The 18,768-nt window shown below is 39.8% G+C and overlaps 1 protein-coding gene across 5 annotated transcripts in view; it reads left to right on the top strand.

Annotated features, from left to right (window-relative positions):
- The window catches only part of cfap46 (cilia and flagella associated protein 46), a 131,189-nt gene extending 112,842 nt beyond the window's left edge, over nucleotides 1-18,347 (top strand). For 4 of the 5 annotated variants that reach the window (XM_062976115.1, XM_062976114.1, XM_062976111.1 and 1 more), the window contains 9 exons: nucleotides 158-234; nucleotides 6,388-6,448; nucleotides 7,405-7,440; nucleotides 9,684-9,783; nucleotides 11,216-11,328; nucleotides 12,619-12,700; nucleotides 15,148-15,284; nucleotides 15,558-15,632; nucleotides 17,677-18,347. In XM_062976115.1, the coding sequence (XP_062832185.1) occupies nucleotides 158-234; nucleotides 6,388-6,448; nucleotides 7,405-7,440; nucleotides 9,684-9,783; nucleotides 11,216-11,328; nucleotides 12,619-12,700; nucleotides 15,148-15,284; nucleotides 15,558-15,632; nucleotides 17,677-17,813 (818 nt within the window). In that variant the 3' untranslated portion in view covers nucleotides 17,814-18,347. The remainder of the gene's footprint in view (nucleotides 1-157; nucleotides 235-6,387; nucleotides 6,449-7,404; nucleotides 7,441-9,683; nucleotides 9,784-11,215; nucleotides 11,329-12,618; nucleotides 12,701-15,147; nucleotides 15,285-15,557; nucleotides 15,633-17,676) is intronic. The other variant, XM_062976113.1, reaches the window with a different exon arrangement.
- The last annotated feature ends 421 nt before the right edge of the window (nucleotides 18,348-18,768 follow it).

Genomic DNA, 18,768 nt, shown 5'->3' with positions numbered 1-18,768 from the left:
TAATGATGTGTCTACTGCATGATGACTGCCCAAACTGATTTCAATTTAGATTAAAATAGGTGCACATGGCAGTAAAAGGACAAGCCAGGATGCATACCTCAGGAAGATTCAGCCCTCATTTATTACATCTCATTCTTGGTGCTTATGATATTTACAGAAACTGAAGTTAAAAAGGATGGAAAAAGCCCAAAGGAAGCAAAACCCAGAGGTGACCAGAAGAGAGGAATGAAAATAGTAAGTATATGTTTGCCATGATATTATAGAGATTTTGCACTTGTATTCAAACTCCAAAGAACCTATATTTTTAACAGCTTTACCTGTATTATAATATATTACTAGCTTTGCCTGGCCACTCGTTGCTGTGGCTTATGGGAATCATTTGTTGGCCAGGTGGAATAGCAATGAATAGCCTTGCAGCCTCAAAGCATGGCCGTTTTCTTCTTATGGGAGTCCTTGTTTGGTGAGCTGTAATGCAATGGAATAGGCTTGCTGCTAGGAAGGCTGGGTACTTGCGTTCTAGGGAAATGGTGTTTTGGGCTGCTAGAATTGCAACAAATAGCCTCACTGCTTCAAAGCCTGGCTGCTTGCTACCTAGGGGAATCTTTGGTTGGTCAGCTTCAATAGTACAGAGTAGTATCACTGCTTCAAAGCCTGGCTGCCTTCTGTCAAGGTTAATCCATTGTTGATCTAGTCGAATTGCACTGAATAGCCTAGCAGCTTCAATGCCTGGCTGTGTTATAACTATTGGAATCCCTGTTTGGCAAGCTGAAGTAGCATCCTCAATCAAAGAGCCGCTTTGAAGCCTGGCTACTTCCTTTGTAGGGGAATCCTTGTTTGGCCAGCTTGAATTGCACTGAATAGTCTAGCGCAGGGGTCCCCAAACTGTTAAAGCCGAGGGCCGGTCCACAATCCTTCAGACTGTTGAGGGGCCAGATTATCATTTGGAAAAAAAATACAAACAAATTCCGATGCACACTGCATATGTCTTATTTGTAGTGCAAAAACAACAACAACAACAACAACAACAACAACAACAACAACAACAATGAAAGAATAATACAATATTTAAAAATAAAAACAATTTTAACCAACATACATTTATCAGGATTTCAATGGGAAGTGTGGTCCTGCTTCTGGCCAATGAGATAGTCAAGTTAATTAGGGTTGTTGTTGTTGTTATTGTTGTGTGCCTTCAAGTCATTTCAGACTTTGGGTGAGCCTAAGTCTAAAATTTATTTATTATTTATTATTTACTGCATTTATTTACTACATTTATATCACACCCTTCTCACCCCAAAGGGGACTCAGAGTGGCTTACAAATTATATGTACATACAATATATTATATTATTAGCATAGCACAATATTAGCATTATATATTACTATATTTAACTATACCACTATAATGTAATATTATTAGTAATATTATATGTAATATAGAATATATAATTAATATTATTATATGGTATTATTATTAGTGTTATATTGTATTACATTATAATATTATTATCAATATTATATCTATATACAATATATTATATTATAAAACTGAGGGCGGGGGCCAGGTAAATGACCTCGGAGGGCCGCATCCGGCCCCCGGGCCTTAGTTTGGGGACCCCTGGTCTAGCGTCTTAAAAGCCTGGCTGCTTTCTACATAGGACATCCTTGCTAGGCCAGGTTGAATGGGACAGATTGGCTTCAAAGCCTGGGGGTTTTTCACCTAGGGGAAATCTTGGTTGGCAGCTTGAATAGCACTGAATAGCCTTCCTGGTTGCAAGCCTGGCCGCTTTCTACCTTGCGGAATCCTTGGCCAGTTTGAATAGCAATTAATAGTCTCGGTGGCAGGTATGAGTGCTGCAATTAGGCACCTTGATTAGCATTTAATGGCCTTGCAGCTTCAAAGCCTGGCTGCTTCCTTCCTGGGGGAATCCTTTGTTGGGAGGTGTTAGCTGGCCCTGATTGTTTCCTTTCTGGAATTCCCAGTTTCCCTGCTTTCAGAGTGTTGCTCTTTATTTACTGCCCTGGTTTTAAAGATTATATTGTTCTGTGTGATTATACCATAGTAATTATTACATATTATGTTTATAATCTTATATTATCTGCTTAGAACTGGATTATATGAGGCCCCCACCTACACAGCTGTATAAAATCCTCACTGAACTGGATTATATGGCAGTGTGAACTCTAGATAATCCAATTCAAAGGAGATACTGTGGATTATCCTGCCTTGGCATTATGGGTAATATAGCTGTGTGGAAAGGCCTTGAGTCTACACTGCCATATAATCCAGTTCAAATCAGATAATCTGTATTTTATAGGCTGTGTCAAAGAGGCCTAACTGCCTGTGCCCTGGGCACCATCTTGGCTGAGGGAGTTGCTAGGACATGAAGGGGGTGGGGCCTAAAGGCAGCGGGGGGGGGGGGGGGGCTAAAGGCAGCAGAGCCTACTTTTCTAACTGGCAGTTAAGGGGAGAAAAGCTCTTCCTCATCCTCTGTAATGTGGACTATTTTTCTAGGTTTTTTTGTTTGAAAGACATATTTTGGATGACTATGTCTTTTGTGGCCAAATTTGGTGTGATTGGGTTCAGAGGTTTTGTTGTTTACTCCGCAGTAAAATGAACATTACATTTATATATATATACTAGCTGTGCCCGGCCACGCGTTGCTGTGGCGAAGTCTGGTGGTCTGGGAAATAAAGTATTGAGGAATTGGTGGTAGTTAAGGTCAAGGGTAAAGGTTTTCCCCAGACATTAAGTCCAGTCGTGTCTGACTCTGGAGGTTGGTGCTCATCTCCATTTCTAAGCCGAAGAGCCGGCGTTGTCCGTAGACTCCTCCAAGGTCATGTGGGATGACTACATGGAGCGGCGTTACCTTCCCGCCGGAGCAGTACCTATTGACGCACTCACATTTGCATGTTTTCAAACTTCTGGGTTGGCAGAAGCTGGGGCTAACAGTGGGGGCTCTCTCCGCTCCCCCAATTCAAATCTGTGGCCATTCGGTCCAGAAGTTCAGCAGCTCAGCGCTTTAACACGCTGCGCCATCAGGGGATATTATTTCCTAAAGGTTGTGAATATACAATGTTTCTGATTGGTTTTTTTTGTTTGTTGGAGGCAAGTATGAATGCTGCAATTAGGAAAAATGATTAGGATGTAATGGCCTTGCAGCTTTAAAGCCTGGCTGTTTCCTCCCTGAGTGAATTTTTTGTTGGGAGGTGTTAGCTGGCCCTGATTGTTTCCTGTCTGGAATTCCCTTGTTTTCAGAGTGGTGTTGTTTGCGATATTTTATGTGCTTCTACTGGCTGTGGCTCTGAGAAAACAGGATTTGCCAGACTTTGATGATGGGAATACTTTGTTGGGAGGTGTTAGCTGGCCCTGATTGTTTCCTGTGTGGAATTCCCCTGTTTATTTACTGTCCTGGTTTTAGAGATTATATTGTTCTGCATTATTCTATCCCAGTAATTATTTCATATTAAAGAAGAATCTCACTTATCCAACATTCGCTTATACAATGTTCTGGATTATCCAACGCAGTCTGCCTTTTCATAATCAATGTTTTTGTAGTCAGTGTTTTAAATTCATTGTGATATTTTAGTGGTAAATTTGTAAATACAGTACAGTAGAGTCTCACTTATCCAACATAAACGGGCCGGCAGAATGTTGGATAAGCGAATATGTTGGATAATGAGGAATTAAGGATAACCCTATTAAACATCAAATTAAGTTATGATTTTACAAATTAAGCACCAAAACATCATGTTAGACAACAAATTTGTCAGAAAAAGTAGTTCAGTACACAGTAATGCTATATAGTAATTACTGTATTTATGAATTTAGCACCAAAATATCACGATATATTGAAAGCATTGACTACAAAAATGCGTTGGATAATCCAGAACGTTGGATAAGCGAGTGTTGGATAAGTGAGACTCTACTGTAAATACTACATAGCATTACTGCGCATGGAACTACTTTTTCTGTCAAATTTGTTGTATAATATGATGTTTTGGTGCTTAATTTGTATAACGATTACCTAATTTGATGTTTAATTGGCTTTTCCTGAATCCCTTCTTATTATCCAACATATTCACTGCCGGCCTGTTTACGTTGGATAAGTGAGACTCTACTGTATATTTCTAATCTTATATTATCTGCTCAGAACTGGATTATATGAGGCCCCTTCTTCACAGCTGTATAAAATGCACACTGAAGTGGATTATATGGCAGTGTGGAGTCAAGATAATCCAGTTAAAGCAGATAATATAAGATTATAAATGGGTTATATAGCTGTGTGGAAGGGCCTTGAGTCTACACTGCCATATAATCCAGTGCAAATTAGATAATCTGTGGAAGAAGTCTAAATGAGGCCTAAATCTGCCTGTCCCCTAACTGAAGCCTGGCTGTCCGTTGGTTGCTAGGCAACCAAGTGGGCAGAGATTAGCCCTCTAAACTGGCAGCAATTGGATAAAAAAAATTATTGCTCTCCCTCTAATTAGGACTTTATTTTTCTTTTCTTTTTGTTGTATCAACCTTGAGGCGTGGATGATGGGTTGTGTTGTCAAATTTTGAGGTTGGGGGGCCTGTACTTTTGTTGTTTTGTGAATTGCCGTGATGCCATCACTCTTTTATATATATAGATTAGTGGAAACATTGTATCATGTCTATGCTTGTTTGGTTCCTTATGCATCATGTTATGTCTGTGAAGCAGACATATTCTACCCCTTCAGTTGGAAATAGTTCCTATATTTACCTCATCCCAAGCCCCTTACCAATAATAATAGTCCCGAGTTACTACTTTCTCTAGTTTACATTCTTCACTATTTGCACTATCTTCAGTCCAGATTATTTTTATGAACTCCCTCAGATTTTTTAAATCAAACCAGGTTTTATGTTTTTGTTTTTTTGAATATTTTTATTGAAGGATTTTCCTAGGGATAGGGAGGGGGGGAGGGGAAAAAAACCCACCCCACCCCCAAAAAAACCCCAAATAGGATAAGGAGGGAGAAGGGGGAGCGATATGATAAAAGCTGGAAAAGAGAGGAAGGGGAAAAAGAAGAAGGGAAAAAAGTCGAAGAAAAGAAAGAAAGAAAAAGAGAAAAAAAGTCGAGCTTCCTTTCTTCATTAAGGTGGGGTGGCGCAAGAAATTTTTTTAAAAAAACAAAAAAATGCAAAAGAATATAAGGGAATAAATTCAGCAGAAAAAAAAGTCCACCGTGTTTCTCTTTACTGTATTCTATTGTGTATCCAGATTTGTTGTATGTCGGGTTCAGATAAGCAGCCTAGTCTTGTTTTCTTTCATCCATTCTTTAAATACAGTCCAGTCGGTCTTTTTTCTAGTCTTTAACTGCATTGTTGCAATCCGTGAGGTCAGTTCGTCCATATTCATAATGTCCAGCATCTTCTCTAGCCATTGGTCCTTTGTTGGTGTCACTTTCTGTCTCCACACTCTAGCATATACGATTGTCGCGGCAGTAATGATATAGGTAAAAAGCTTGTCTGTGTTTATGCTCCAATGGGTGTTTGTTAAGCCGAGTAGGAAGAATTCCGGTTTTAGAGGGATTTTTATTTTCAAAATTGTCTGACTGATCTCATGTATCTCTTTCCAGTAGAGTTTGGCCTTATCACAGTTCCACCAGAGGTTTTATCTTAATGTGATTTTATTATGTTTATTGATCTGTTTTTATATTGATGTGTTTTTATTACTATGTCTGTAACCACTTGGGCTTGGCCCCATGTAAGCTGCCCCAAGTCTCTTCGAGGAGATGGAAGCGGGGTATAAAAATAAAGTTGTTGTTGTTATTATTATTATTATTATTATTATTATTATTATTATTATTAAGCAAAGCAACAAGTATAAAACTTCACAACAGGCAGTCATGTCATAATTGGCATGCTAATAGAAAACTGGGATATATAAATAAATAAATGAATACCTGTACATATGGAGCAGGTCAAGGAAGGCATATAGTTTCTCCCTATGCAGACATAAGTTTTTAAAACACTTGCACTCTCTCAAACACACACATACACATAAGGCTCTCCTACCTTCAATCCCTTCCATTTGTCCCTTCTTTGGACAGAAATATATCATTGAGTCATGCTTTGATGAGGAAGTGGTGGGGGTCTGGAAATCTGTTCATATTTCAACTAATCTTTCGTAGCCATCGTTGCAGCATTCTTACGCAGTGGCTCCTGAACAATTATATAAAGTAGCCTTTTCCTGTTTACTAAAAATAGTGTCATATAGTGATAATAGTAATTACTCATAGTTAAAATCCTAAGCATCTTGAGCATGAAGTAAGTTCACCCATTAGATTTTCGTTCTGAGAATTTAGAATTTTACAAGTGTTTTTTTCCAACTGCAAGCTAAATCTCTTTTCTATTTACCAACAGCCTGCCCTTAACCGTGTTCTGCCACCCAACTGTATTCCAATTGATATACACAATGTTAAATGTATCCTTTCAAAAGTTATTATTCTCTATAATGTTTAAAGTCATGAATTTTAAAATCTCATGGAGCTGCCTTGGGATCTATTCCCAGTGTGATCTACATCATTGCTACTACATTCCACTTGAAACTATTGAATCAACTTCAGAAGTTAGTTGTTTATAGTAGTGCAAATTCTAAATATCTAGTACTAAATGCTACAGATCTGCATGTATCAAACAACCCTTAACACATATATAACCTGCAGTACACTAGTATTTCAAGTGAGGTGGAGGATATAGTCTATGGCCCCTTCTACACTGCCATATAAAATCCAGATTATCTGCTTTGAACTGAATTATATGGCAGTGTAGACTCATATAATCCAGTTAAGACCAGATAATGCTTTGATAATTGGGATTATATGGCAGTGTAGAAGGGGCTTTATTCAAGTCCTTCTGGAGTCCAAATCTGCTTTTCTCCATTATACCATTTTTTTTAATGGAAGGTCCCCATTATTAAGCAAAAAATCTCTTTGTATTTTGTGGATATTACAAGAGGAAAAATCTATATATCTTGCTTCTACAATATTTTTTGCTTTTTGTCAAACCTAGATGTGACTTATTTTTAAAAAGGAAAGTCCTTCTTTCTTTTTAAATAGTTGAGGGCTGACAGCATTGGGGCATATATGGCTTTCTGAGGTCTTGGAGATTTCCCCAGACTTCTAGAAGTTAGCCGTCCCTGTTGGAATGGTTACACAACTTTTGTATAGACTTCTTTTCCATTCTAAAGGTTTGAAATATCGTCTCTTTGTTACTAACAATGCAGGCCTTTAAGCTAAAATATACGGCTATTTTTGGACTCATCTTTTTGCCCACCCACCACTGGAAGGCAGCATGGATATTGCAGTGGAATTGGTTCTCCAGAACATTTAAACTGATTCCTCTCAAAATCTCATTTTGTGTTCTTAACTAATGTCTCAGATGTTGTCGATCCATATAATGAAGCAAGAAGAAAAGGTACTGACTGTAATATCTAAAGCCCATAACTTATTTTTTCTTTGCAATAGCTGACCATGGGAGACCAGCTTTTTCTTTCACAAAATGATTGAAACAGCTTATTTGTAGGTTAGGAAATGTCTGCTTAAGACAATGATCTATTTTTTATTTTATATATTTTTCTCAAGTAAAGTAACAAGTGATTATGGTAGAATACAGGGCTGGCCCAACACGGAGGCCATGTGAGGCGGCCGCCTCGGGCGCAGGGCCCGGGGGGCGCCGTCAGGCTTCCCCCCCCCCAGCGGGGACCATGAGCTCGCTCGCCGGCGAACAGGAAGGCCTGTTCGGCAACGAGCGAGCTCTCATGGCCGGCTGGGATGGCCCTGGATGGCCGGCCTGTGCGCCCTGGCCCCGCCTCTCACGTTGCGTGAGAGGCGGGGTCGGGGTGAGCTGCGTGGGAGGCGGGGCCAGGGTTGGCCCTGCCTCCCACGCAGCTCAGCCTCGCCCGTCTGGCCTTTTCCAGGCGGGCAGACTGCACCGGAGGTCCCTGCAGGCCGCGATTGCGGCCTGCAGGGACCTCTGGTGCAGTCTGCCCGCCTGGAAAAGCCCAGGGCACGCGGGGCGGGAGGCAAGGCCCCGTCTGGGCGGAGCCCTGCCTCCCGGCCTGCGCGCCCTGGCCCCGCCTCTCACGTTGCATGAGAGGTGGGGTCGGGGTGAGCTGTGTGGAAGGCGGGGCCAGGGTTGGCCCTGCCTCCCATGCAGCTCAGCCTCGCCCATCTGGCCTTTTCCAGGCAGGCAGACTGCACCGGAGGTCCCTGCAGGCTGCGATCGCGGCCTGCAGGGACCTCCGGTGCAGTCTGCCCACCTGGAAAAGCCCAGGGCGCGCGGGGCGAGAGGCAAGGCCCCGTCTGGGCGGAGCCCTGCCTCCCGGCCTGTGCGCCCTGGCCCCGCCTCTCATGTTGCGTGAGAGGCGGGGTCGGGGTGAGCTGCGTGGAAGGCGGGGCCAGAGTTGGCCCTGCCTCCCACGCAGCTCAGCCTCGCCCATCTGGCCTTTTCCAGGCGGGCAGACTGCACCGGAGGTCCCAGCAGGCCACGATTGCGGCCTGCAGGGACCTCTGGTGCAGTCTGCCCGCCTGGAAAAGCCCAGGGTGCGCGGGGCGGGAGGCAAGGCCCCGTCTGGGCGGAGCCCTGCCTCCCGGCCTGCGCGCCCTGGCCCCGCCTCTCACGCTGGGTGAGTGGCGGTGTTGGGGTGAGCTGCGCGGGAGGCGGGGCCTGCCGGCGCCGCGGGAGGCGTGGCCATGTGCCTCCCACGGCACATGGCCATGCCTCCCGCGGCGCCGGTGGGGGGCGCAATTCCCCCCCCCCCCCCCCCCGCTTTATATATACATTTATCTCCGGCCGGCCCTGGTAGAATATCAAGAAAAAAATCATTTACAGTAGAACCTCAATGTAGTTCCAAGGTTTTCGAGTGACGAGCCATCGTTCATCCGATTTTTCGATTTGACATGCAAGCCAGATCAGAGTTATGAGCCTTTCCTCTTCTAAAATGGCGGAGTCTGCGCTGGGAGACTGAGGCAGGCCAAGCTCGCAGGAAAGAGTGGGGGCCTTGGCAGCCACCCAACAATTTGGAACGGGCCATGCCCGCAGGGAGGGAGCGAGGGAGGGACCTTGGCACAAGTGGTGGCTGAGAGGCCAAGAAAGACCCTCTGAATGGCAGGAGGTATTGGGGTGGCCGAGAGGTAGTCGCTCAGGAAGGTAGGAAGGGAGGGCTGGCTGAAGCCCCAGAACTATGCAAGGACTTGGCAAATGAATTTAATTTGTTCTGTGACCAAGCTCTGGAACAGATTAGTAGCATTTCAGTGGGGGAAATTGCTTTGACATATGAGCTGTTGAGTTAAGAGCTTGGTCACAGAACAAATTAAACATGTATGTCAAAATACCACTGTATTACAGTTTGCTTTTAACTATTTGCCTTAAAGTTGCAGGGAAGCAGGCTGAAGGATGAAGGAGAGTCTTCTCCGCTTTTTCTCTACCAGCCAACATGTAAACCAAAAGCCAAGGAACCTACATTCCTTGGTTGACTGTTTGGTTGTCAGGCTACTAACATTTACATTATTAGCAAGGTAGATGTTCATTTTAAAATCTATAGATGTTCAAAATTATACAGACAGTTGTCTATGTTTTTAAAGTACTGCTTTAACAGGAGAAACATGGCTACAGATAGGCAACCTTGTTTTTCATAATGATGAATGTGTTTGATTTAGAAACCGAAAATCCTGGAGAACAATTTCAGGCACTCCTGGAGAAATATGAGCCCTTTACACTTCGTTGGGATGGTTTTATTGGTAGCTCACATTTTCCAAGGTATGTGATAAACTTGTTTCTCAGGAATTATACACAGAAAATTTTAGAATTTAAACAACTGTCTTTATTTATCTTAAACTGTTATAAAGAGTCAAAGAAAAGGCAGTGTTCTCCCAGAATTCAATATTCTTAGTTTCCACTGATTTCAGTGGAAATGCTTGTAACAAACTTCTCCACTGAAATGAATTTAATGCATCCAACTTTTTCCAGAATAAAAATAATTAAATGTAAGTAAACTAAGGTGAAATGCTGAACAGGTAATTCCAAAAATTAAGAAACAAATGAACAAATATTCTATTAATCTATTGAAATAGAACTGCATGTTATTTCTTCTCTCCATATATAATTCACAAGTATTATTAGAATGAAAATTGAAATGTTAGTAAAACGTCTTCAAAAGTAATACTTTCTAGAGCTGAAATTAGTTATTATAAGAATTAAAACACATAATGGCTATTTTTCAAACGAGTTTTGGAATATTTTCTGACACCATGAAAATTCCAGTGTATTGATAGGGTTAGGACTATGGTTAGTGTTAACTGTACACATCTTATATGTTCAGGATCCATTGAAAATTCCAGTTTCCTGCTCAAAATAGAGCCTGTCTGTAGACAGCCTGAATGTTTCACTTCTTCTAAGTATCATAGCTTACTACCAAACAGAATGGGGTATTATTTGTCCCAGTATATTAAACTGACAAAAGAAGCTAATGGAAAAAATAGTTTTTCAAATCCATTTTTGCCTCAGCCACTTTTGTCTGTAAAAAACCTAAACCTATACACAGGAACAGCTGTTTACAAATTTTCACGTAGCAGTCGTAAAATCTCTAGTTTGTAAAACCAGTTTCTGCAAGAAAATATGATTCTGAAGAACTGAAATATCTTGGTTCTCTGGCTGTTGGTTAAATCAGCTGACTTTCCAAGCAATAGAATTTGATTTGATTCCACATTGTAGCTGTATTCAGACTTATTTATGTATTTAGTTCATGTTAAAAGCACTGCACAATATATGTTTAAAATTAAGTAAGTAATTTTAATAAATACCAAAGTAAGCGAATTTGCTAGTGTGCCTGACCCTTCTCTTGTACTTCCATTGCTTAGATTACAGAGAGTCACTTTCTGAAGAGAAGCATATCCATGATTTGATTTTCCAAGGTTCTGAATCACTTGAAAGTGCAGATACTACATGCTTTACTTTTCAGGGCAGAAGGCAATGGTCCAAAGAGCAGCACTAGTGCATGTCCTCTTCTCATTTTTCCCACTTTGCATAATCTTTGAATAGCACTGGCATGGACTTGAATGCCCGGGGGGGGGGGGGGGGGGGGAGAGAAATGACATGTTCTAGTGTCATTGTCTTGCATTATCTATCATTGTGCTTTATTCTAAATGTAATAATGGAATGTATTGTTAAATTAAAACTGATTTTTTTTCAGTCAAGCAGAGTGGGAACGTTTACTGAGTAACTGCAGTGCTTTTTTCTTCTCTGGAATGGAAAGATTCCTCTGCTGTTTGTTGCTTGACAAGCTAGCTGCAATGAACTTCCCAGGTGACTTAATGAAATGAAAAGAAAAGAAAAACCTGGATATCATAACAGTGTATTCATTTTTGTTTGAAATTCATGATTGCATTATTACAGGACTTAGAACATCTTTTATAGTTGTTGGTAAACAGAGAAAGAGCATACTGGTTGCATTCACACATCACAATAAACCATATTTTATTGTGGTGAAATTAGGACTTGTGTGTACTCACACACAAGGGGGTGCTTCTTTCTATCAAAATGCCATCAAAACAGCCATGAATAATAGATCAGAAACTGTTGGTTCTCATTATCCCAGGGATTTTTTTTAAATCATGTCAGAAGCAAACTGAGCAAGTTGCTTCAGGTGTGAGAGAATCGGCCATCTACAGATATGTTGTCCAGGGGATGCCCAGATGTGTTACCATCCTGTGGGAGGCTTCTCTCATGTCCCCACATGGGAAGCTGGGGCTGATAGACGAGAGCTCGCCCCTTCTCACAGATTCCCCAAAAATATACATGATTTCTCATAGAGAAAGAGAGTTAGTACTAACATTGTGGCATCAGGAATGTACAGTTACCTTCTGCACTTCAGCTTTAGTCCCATGATCTAGCAATAGACCATTTGTACTTAAGCTTTCTTGTACTGAGAGCTATTTGTGGTGCCTACCTTATACTTCCCTCAAAAGCTGTCCTGCACATTTTCCTGTAGTTCATTTAAATTTCACTGTAACCCTGGAAGTTGATGTCACTTTCCCTTCCCTGCCCCATTTCTTAGGTTTTTATGACATTTTTGTAATTGCATAGTCACATTCTCCCATCAAAGAAATGAATTAAAATGCAATCAGGTTCTCTCAACCACAATCTGCCTTCTTTCTCCTTCAGTAGGATTTAGACGTTATGAGTTCCAAACATTTACCAAAGTGTAAGTTCCATTGACATCAAATATACATCTATGTTAATGTCAGAACCGATCCTCCACAAATACAAAGGGCCAACTGTAATGCCACCACATACCCAGAATCAACCCACCTGGATCCACATTGGGATATTTGCAAAAGAAATATTTTACACCAGAAAAAAAACTGAACAGCTGACCAATAAATAATGCTTTTGTGGCCAAAAAAAAGTAAGATAAGTTCTACCACAGCCAGTGCAATTTATCCCCCATTCCACTACAGGAGCCTTGTGTGAAAAAGGCAAGAAACAGTGTTGGTAGGAATAGTTGGAACAGTAGAAAAGTTTTTTTGCTGCTGCATGGATTCACTTAGATCTAATTGCTACTGAAATGACATTTGATCTCTACTTTCTCCTTAGAATGTAAGCTGATGGTACTTTTAGAACTTGCACATACGCAGCCAAGTGCTGTACGAGTGAGAGATCTTGATGAGGGCAGAAGGTAAAATGAACTTTTTTTATCTTTTATGAGGTTTTTTATCGCAACCGTTTATTAAAACTAACATTTTACATTCTTTTATTTATATTTTCTACATTTGTCATATTTGCATATGGTAAATGCAATACATTGATAATATTGTATGATATGTGGTATGGTATTGATACATGGAGAGAGAAAGATAGAGTTAGTATTGAAGAATCAGCCGGTCACTAGACCAGAAAGGACACTGCACCCACTATCTCCTTGTTCCCATTCTGCACTTCCTTCTTCTCTATCCCTATGAACAATTACCCATCCAGCTAGGCCTATGTGCTTCTTCTGTGTCTTTGGCACACAATACTGTTGATCCAAATATCATTTCCACTGCATGACTTCTGAGCACATAGAAACATAAAGTTGGAAGGGGTCTCATGGGCCATTGAATCCAAAAGTGTTAGAAGTCAGAAGACGTTGAGGTTTGAATCTGTTAGAGTGCAGAAACCAGTGTTAGGAGTTAGAAGACACTTTTGAGGCTTGAGTTCATTGCAAGCAGACTGTTATAAAAGAGAGTTGTACAGAGCAATTTAAAGAGACTATTGAAGATTATAATTTAAAGATACAAACTGAAATGTTTTACAGTTTAGTCTGACAAGAAATATATCTGTATATTTAAATACATGAAGTTTATTTATTTATTTATTTATTTATTGTTTGCAACATTTATATCCCTCCCTTCTCACCTGGAAGGGGACTCAGGGCGGTTTACAAGTATATATACATACAATATATTATACGACTATATTGCAATATTATTAGTAATATTGCATGTAATATAAATATACAATTATAATAGTGAATTATTATTATTACATTATATTATATCATAATATTATTATTAATATTACATGTATATACAATATATTATAATATTAGTATAGTATAACATTATTATATATTATTATATCATTAAATTTATACAGGAGACATGGTGGAAAGATGTCTTCCTGGCCCTGCTTTCTTCATTCTGGTCCAGAATGGCAGTTAGACCTGGGGGGGGGGGGGGGGGGAGTTCTCCCACCTGATGGTAAAGGAGACATGGTGAATAAAACAAACATGTTATTTTAAAGAAGTCTACTTGAATCTTTGTCCATTGGGAGTGTGGAATAACAAGATATTTATGTGCCCAGTGATCATCCATTACCCAATAAATTAAAGGAACACCTCTGAAATTCTGTTACCCAATAGGTTATGATCCTAACAGGTCATAATCCCCATTAGGTTGTGATCCTATCAGGTCATAATCCAGTAGTCCAATATCACAAGATCTACACCTAAAGCATCCCCAGCCGGGAGCAGTGCAATCCAGAGCAGTAGACCACTTCTTTGGGCAATTGAATCCATTACAGAACTGCTTCTACTGTTAAGAAGCTTCTTCTAATGTTTAATCGTAATCTACTCTCCTTATAACCATTGGGCTTGGTCTTATCCTCTGTGGCCGCAGAGAATAAACCTGTCCCCTCCTCCCTTCAATAGGCCTTGAGGTATTGAAAGAGTAGAATCATGTCACCTATCAGTCTTCTCTTCATCAAACTGGACATACTTTGTATATTTTGTTCTTCATACCTGTTATCACTCTTGCTGCTCTCTCCTCTCCTTTACTGACTGCTGTGGAAGGGTTAGAAAATACCTTGTGTGTCCCCCACTCCCAAGTTCTCAAGTTCTTCAGAATGTTGAGATTGATGATGGAAAGACAGCATCTGTGAATGAATCTATTTGTGTCTGCCCACTCTTCTACCTGCCTTTCCCTGGCTATACTCCACACTGGTTGTCTTGCCCTCTTTCTCATTGGCTGCAGCAGGCACCAGTTGCTAGTGTTGTCCTGTGCAAGCTGAATGGTTTAAAAGCACAGTAGTGTTGGATACAGAACCCAGTTGCATCTATGAACGTAATGGATTGGTATTAGATTGTGGTAGCTGTTTGTTAAAAATAAACCTATGTCCTTTGTGCTCTTTTTGGGAAGTAAGTCCTTTAGATTTTAATGGCATCTACTCTCAATTAAATATGGCAAGCAATGGGCTCTCAGGCTAGATCTACACTGCCCTATATCCCAGGATCTGGTCCCAGATTATCTGCTTTGAATTGGATTATATGAGTCTACACTACCAGATAATCTGGGATAAACAGATAATCTGGGATCAAATCCTGGGATATTGGGCAGTGTAGATCCAGCCTTAGAGATAGCCACTTATCAACCATAATGTATTTATGTGACACCATAGTTTGCAGGCCTGTATTTAATGTTAACATGCTGATAATAATCAGTTAAGAAAAATATGGTTCGCTTTTTTGGCATAACTGAAAAAATCTGGACAAATATTTGTTTTATCCTTTGCATTCAGATCTTTCAGGAATGCTTTTGCTTGCAGTTTTCATTTATTATACTGAAGGTTTCTTATTGTCTTCCTTAGTCCTCTGCGACAGTCTCTGGAGTTGCCAACAGAGACAGCCATCATTCTAAGCCTAGCTGGTGTACATGCCGTCATAGGCAACCAATGGCATACGACCCTGGAAGAAAATGCAACAAATCTGAGCAGTTTGTGTGAAAGTATGTAAAAGCAAGTTTGAAGCAGCTTGTATTTGCTCTTGAATATTATAATTAATTTTTATATGTTGTTTAAGAAATTGAAACAGTGTTTCACTACTTTTGAGAAATTTAAAGTATCTAGAAGCAGCAAACTTCCTAGATTCAAGGATTAAGTTGGTACATTTACGCATCTGATAACAAAAACTACCCTCAACAAAATAATGTTGTCTGTGTTTCTGTGTTGATGTGTGTGTGCAAGAGAGTTAGCTGATGAGTTGCTACATTTCTTTGCAGATTTAATAAAAGTAGGCAAAACAACTGGACAGGCTGTTCATATCCTTCAGAAGAATAAGACTACTCTGGATAAAGGTAAAACTACTCAATTTTTTAAAAATAAAATGCACATAATTTTAATCTTGCCTTTTCCTTGTAAATGATCCAATGAAGCACACACACACACACATATAGAGAGAAAGAGACAAACAGTGAGAAGAAAGGTGTGTTGGGCAAGCAGAAGAACAAAGAAATTGCGACAAGGAATGTATTTGCCAGAGGCTTTGTTAACTGAGACATGCCTGTATATGTATATGTACATATATGTTTATGTGTACAGTAGAGTCTCACTTATCCAACATAAACGGGCCGGCAGAATGTTGGATAAGCGAATATGTTGGATAATAAGGAGGGATCAAGGAAAAGCCTATTAAACATCAAATTAGGTTATGATTTTACAAATGAAGCACCAAAACATCATGTTAGACAACAAATTTGGCAGAAAAAGTAGTTCAATACGCAATAATGCTATGTAGTAATTACTGTATTTACGAATTTAGCACCAAAATATCACGATATATTGAAAACATTGACTACAAAAATGCGTTGGATAATCCAGAACGTTGGATAAGCGAGTGTTGGATAAGTGAGACTCTACTGTATATATTAGGCATATGCAAAAAAAATCAGAAATGTTGGAAATCATAATAAAATCGTTTTATGTCAGAAGCCATGTCCGAAGCATTTGTGTGGCCCACACCAAATATTTTAGAATCAAAACTTTCCCCATACTTTTTCATTTTAGTTTTGTAAATATCGGAAGGCTCCCAAAGTCATCTTCAGTGCAAGGGAGCAAAGCCATTAACTCAAAGGCTGCCTGCCTGCCTGTCTGCCTGGAATTAATTAGAAGCCATGAAAAGAGGGAGAAGGAACCCAAATGGCAGTGGGAGGAGAAGGAGGCGGCGCCATGTTCCCCTGCCTCATTCTTCCCTTCTTCCTTTACTTCCTCCCTCCCTCCCTCCCTCTTTCCTTCCTATAGAGAAGCCTGGCGTCTCTACTTCGCAGATTTTTACTTATTGCGCGTGGTCCTGGAACATAACCCCTGCCATAATTAAAGGAACATTGTACTTTAGAAACACTTTAGCAACAAAGCGCTAGAATCCCAATTTTGTAATTACTTTTGAACCTTTTTTATGGATGGCACATTGCTAGTATATATTTCTCATGCTGCAGGTATCTGAACTGCTTAGGATAGATATGCTGCCATTTTCATCTGATTAAACTTGATATTTTCATAACAATACTTCAGAACAATATGCTTGAAACCATAGCCTCTAGATCTTGCTGAAAGATGTCATATGTTTTTAAAAATGTGTGTGTGTGTAAGAGAGAGATCATGCCGGAAACATGTGTACATAGCTCCAGAGCTAAGAAAATTGTTCATCTAAATATCATAAAATAACTCAAATTAATTTTGGCATCTCTTGTATCAGAAGGTTACCTGTTTATTTTCTGTAAAGAAAGGGTGCATCAGATAAAATCCAGAATTATCATGTTCTTTCCGATTTTATGCTGGGTTAAAATAAATAGACTTGGGGAGCTCATATAAAATGTCTCTGATCCAACCAGGAGATGACTGAAGATATTCTAAAATATATACAGGTCTCTAAAAAAATTTTTTTAAAAAAAAGCAGGAGCAAAATCTGGGAATTACTAGTCATTTAAATTAGTTTAAATGTACCCTATATAGTTGCCATTAATGTCAGATTTGGCATCACTTTTAGATTTACAGTTAGACAATGAGATGAAAGCACTACATACTCAAATCACTGACAAGCAATCCTGTTTGTTAATTACATGATGACAAAAATTAATGAGCTGGAGTTCAAGAGTAATATACTATGTGAAAGAGTTCCCACTGATGAGAGCATATGAAGAGGCCTGAAGAGATAGATACTGAATGAAAAAGAAGTTAAAACCCAGGGCAAAAAATAGCATTTTGAAATGCTATAGATTTCAATAAAAACATTAACCATGCATGGAAGAATATTTACCTTTGGTTGGGTGTTGCCCTCTGATCTTTTAAAATGTCATATTCTGTCGGCCTGATTTAATTGTTGGTTCTGAACTGTATTTCTAGCAGAGTCATATCATGTGGATTCTCCTGAAGGCACTAAAGACCAGAGAGAAAGTCCTGACAAGCTAAGCCAATCAGCAATTCATCCATCAGCCCTCAATGCTGTTTTATATGGACTGCCCAACATGCTATTCATGTGATTCAGGAAATGTCCCTTGGAAATTAATTGAGTGAAATCGAGTGTGAAGTGAGAATATTATTGCTGGAGTACTTTTTTAAAATAGGTTTTTGTTTTCAGTTTGCTTCTCGTTTCATAATTGGCGTTCAGAAAATATCCAGGGTTTGTTATTAAATATTTCTCTTGTGCTAATTTTACTGCAGAATTGTGAGTGTTTTCTTTAAGTTCTCTTTACGCTTAGTTACATCACAAGTTAAATGGTGGCCTAAATCTAACTGTCAGACCTCTAAGTAAAGCTGATCCATTCAATTAATGAAACTTAGATAAGTGGTGACTTATTAATTTCCCACTGATTTAATATGTCTACATTAGTTGGGACAAGCAATAAGATTTAGCCTGCCCTGTGTGTGTATAGCAGTAGATGTTACAGTAATATTTTTAGCAGCACAAATAGAATTGTTGTAACAGATAGATTGAAACAGTACATTGCAACATATTTTTCCTCTGCAAATGTATACCTATATTTTTGGGAATAAAAAATGTATGTTGTATCTTCTCCATGCTGTTGTTAGAGTCTCTTTTCCACAGATCAACATTCACTGTATATATAGTTGTCATTGCTGTGTGACCTGAGATCATTTCTGAATTACCATGACCAGGAGTTGAACCAATTACTGGATGTTCTTTGCAATATTTGTTCAGAGGCAGTTTGCTATTGTAATCCTCTCAGGCTGAGAGAATATGACCTGCCCAAGGTCATGTGGGTCTCCATGGCTGGAACAGATTTGAGCCGTGATCTTCAGATTCATAGTCCAATGCTCAAACCACTAGCCGGTTATAATATAAAGCTGCACTAATAGGGCTGTAGTGTCTAGATCAAGAAAAGTCATTGTCCCACCAGCAGCAGTAATACAGCATTACTTGCAGGGATTTCTGTTGACTAGTCTTAACAAATAAAACTTGGGATTGCTCAGGCC

Source organism: Anolis carolinensis, chromosome 3 (assembly GCF_035594765.1).
Source record: "Anolis carolinensis isolate JA03-04 chromosome 3, rAnoCar3.1.pri, whole genome shotgun sequence".
In the NCBI taxonomy this organism is placed as follows: domain Eukaryota; kingdom Metazoa; phylum Chordata; class Lepidosauria; order Squamata; family Dactyloidae; genus Anolis; species Anolis carolinensis.
Note: the sequence above shows the minus strand (reverse complement) of the source record. Positions and strands in the feature narration are given on the sequence as shown.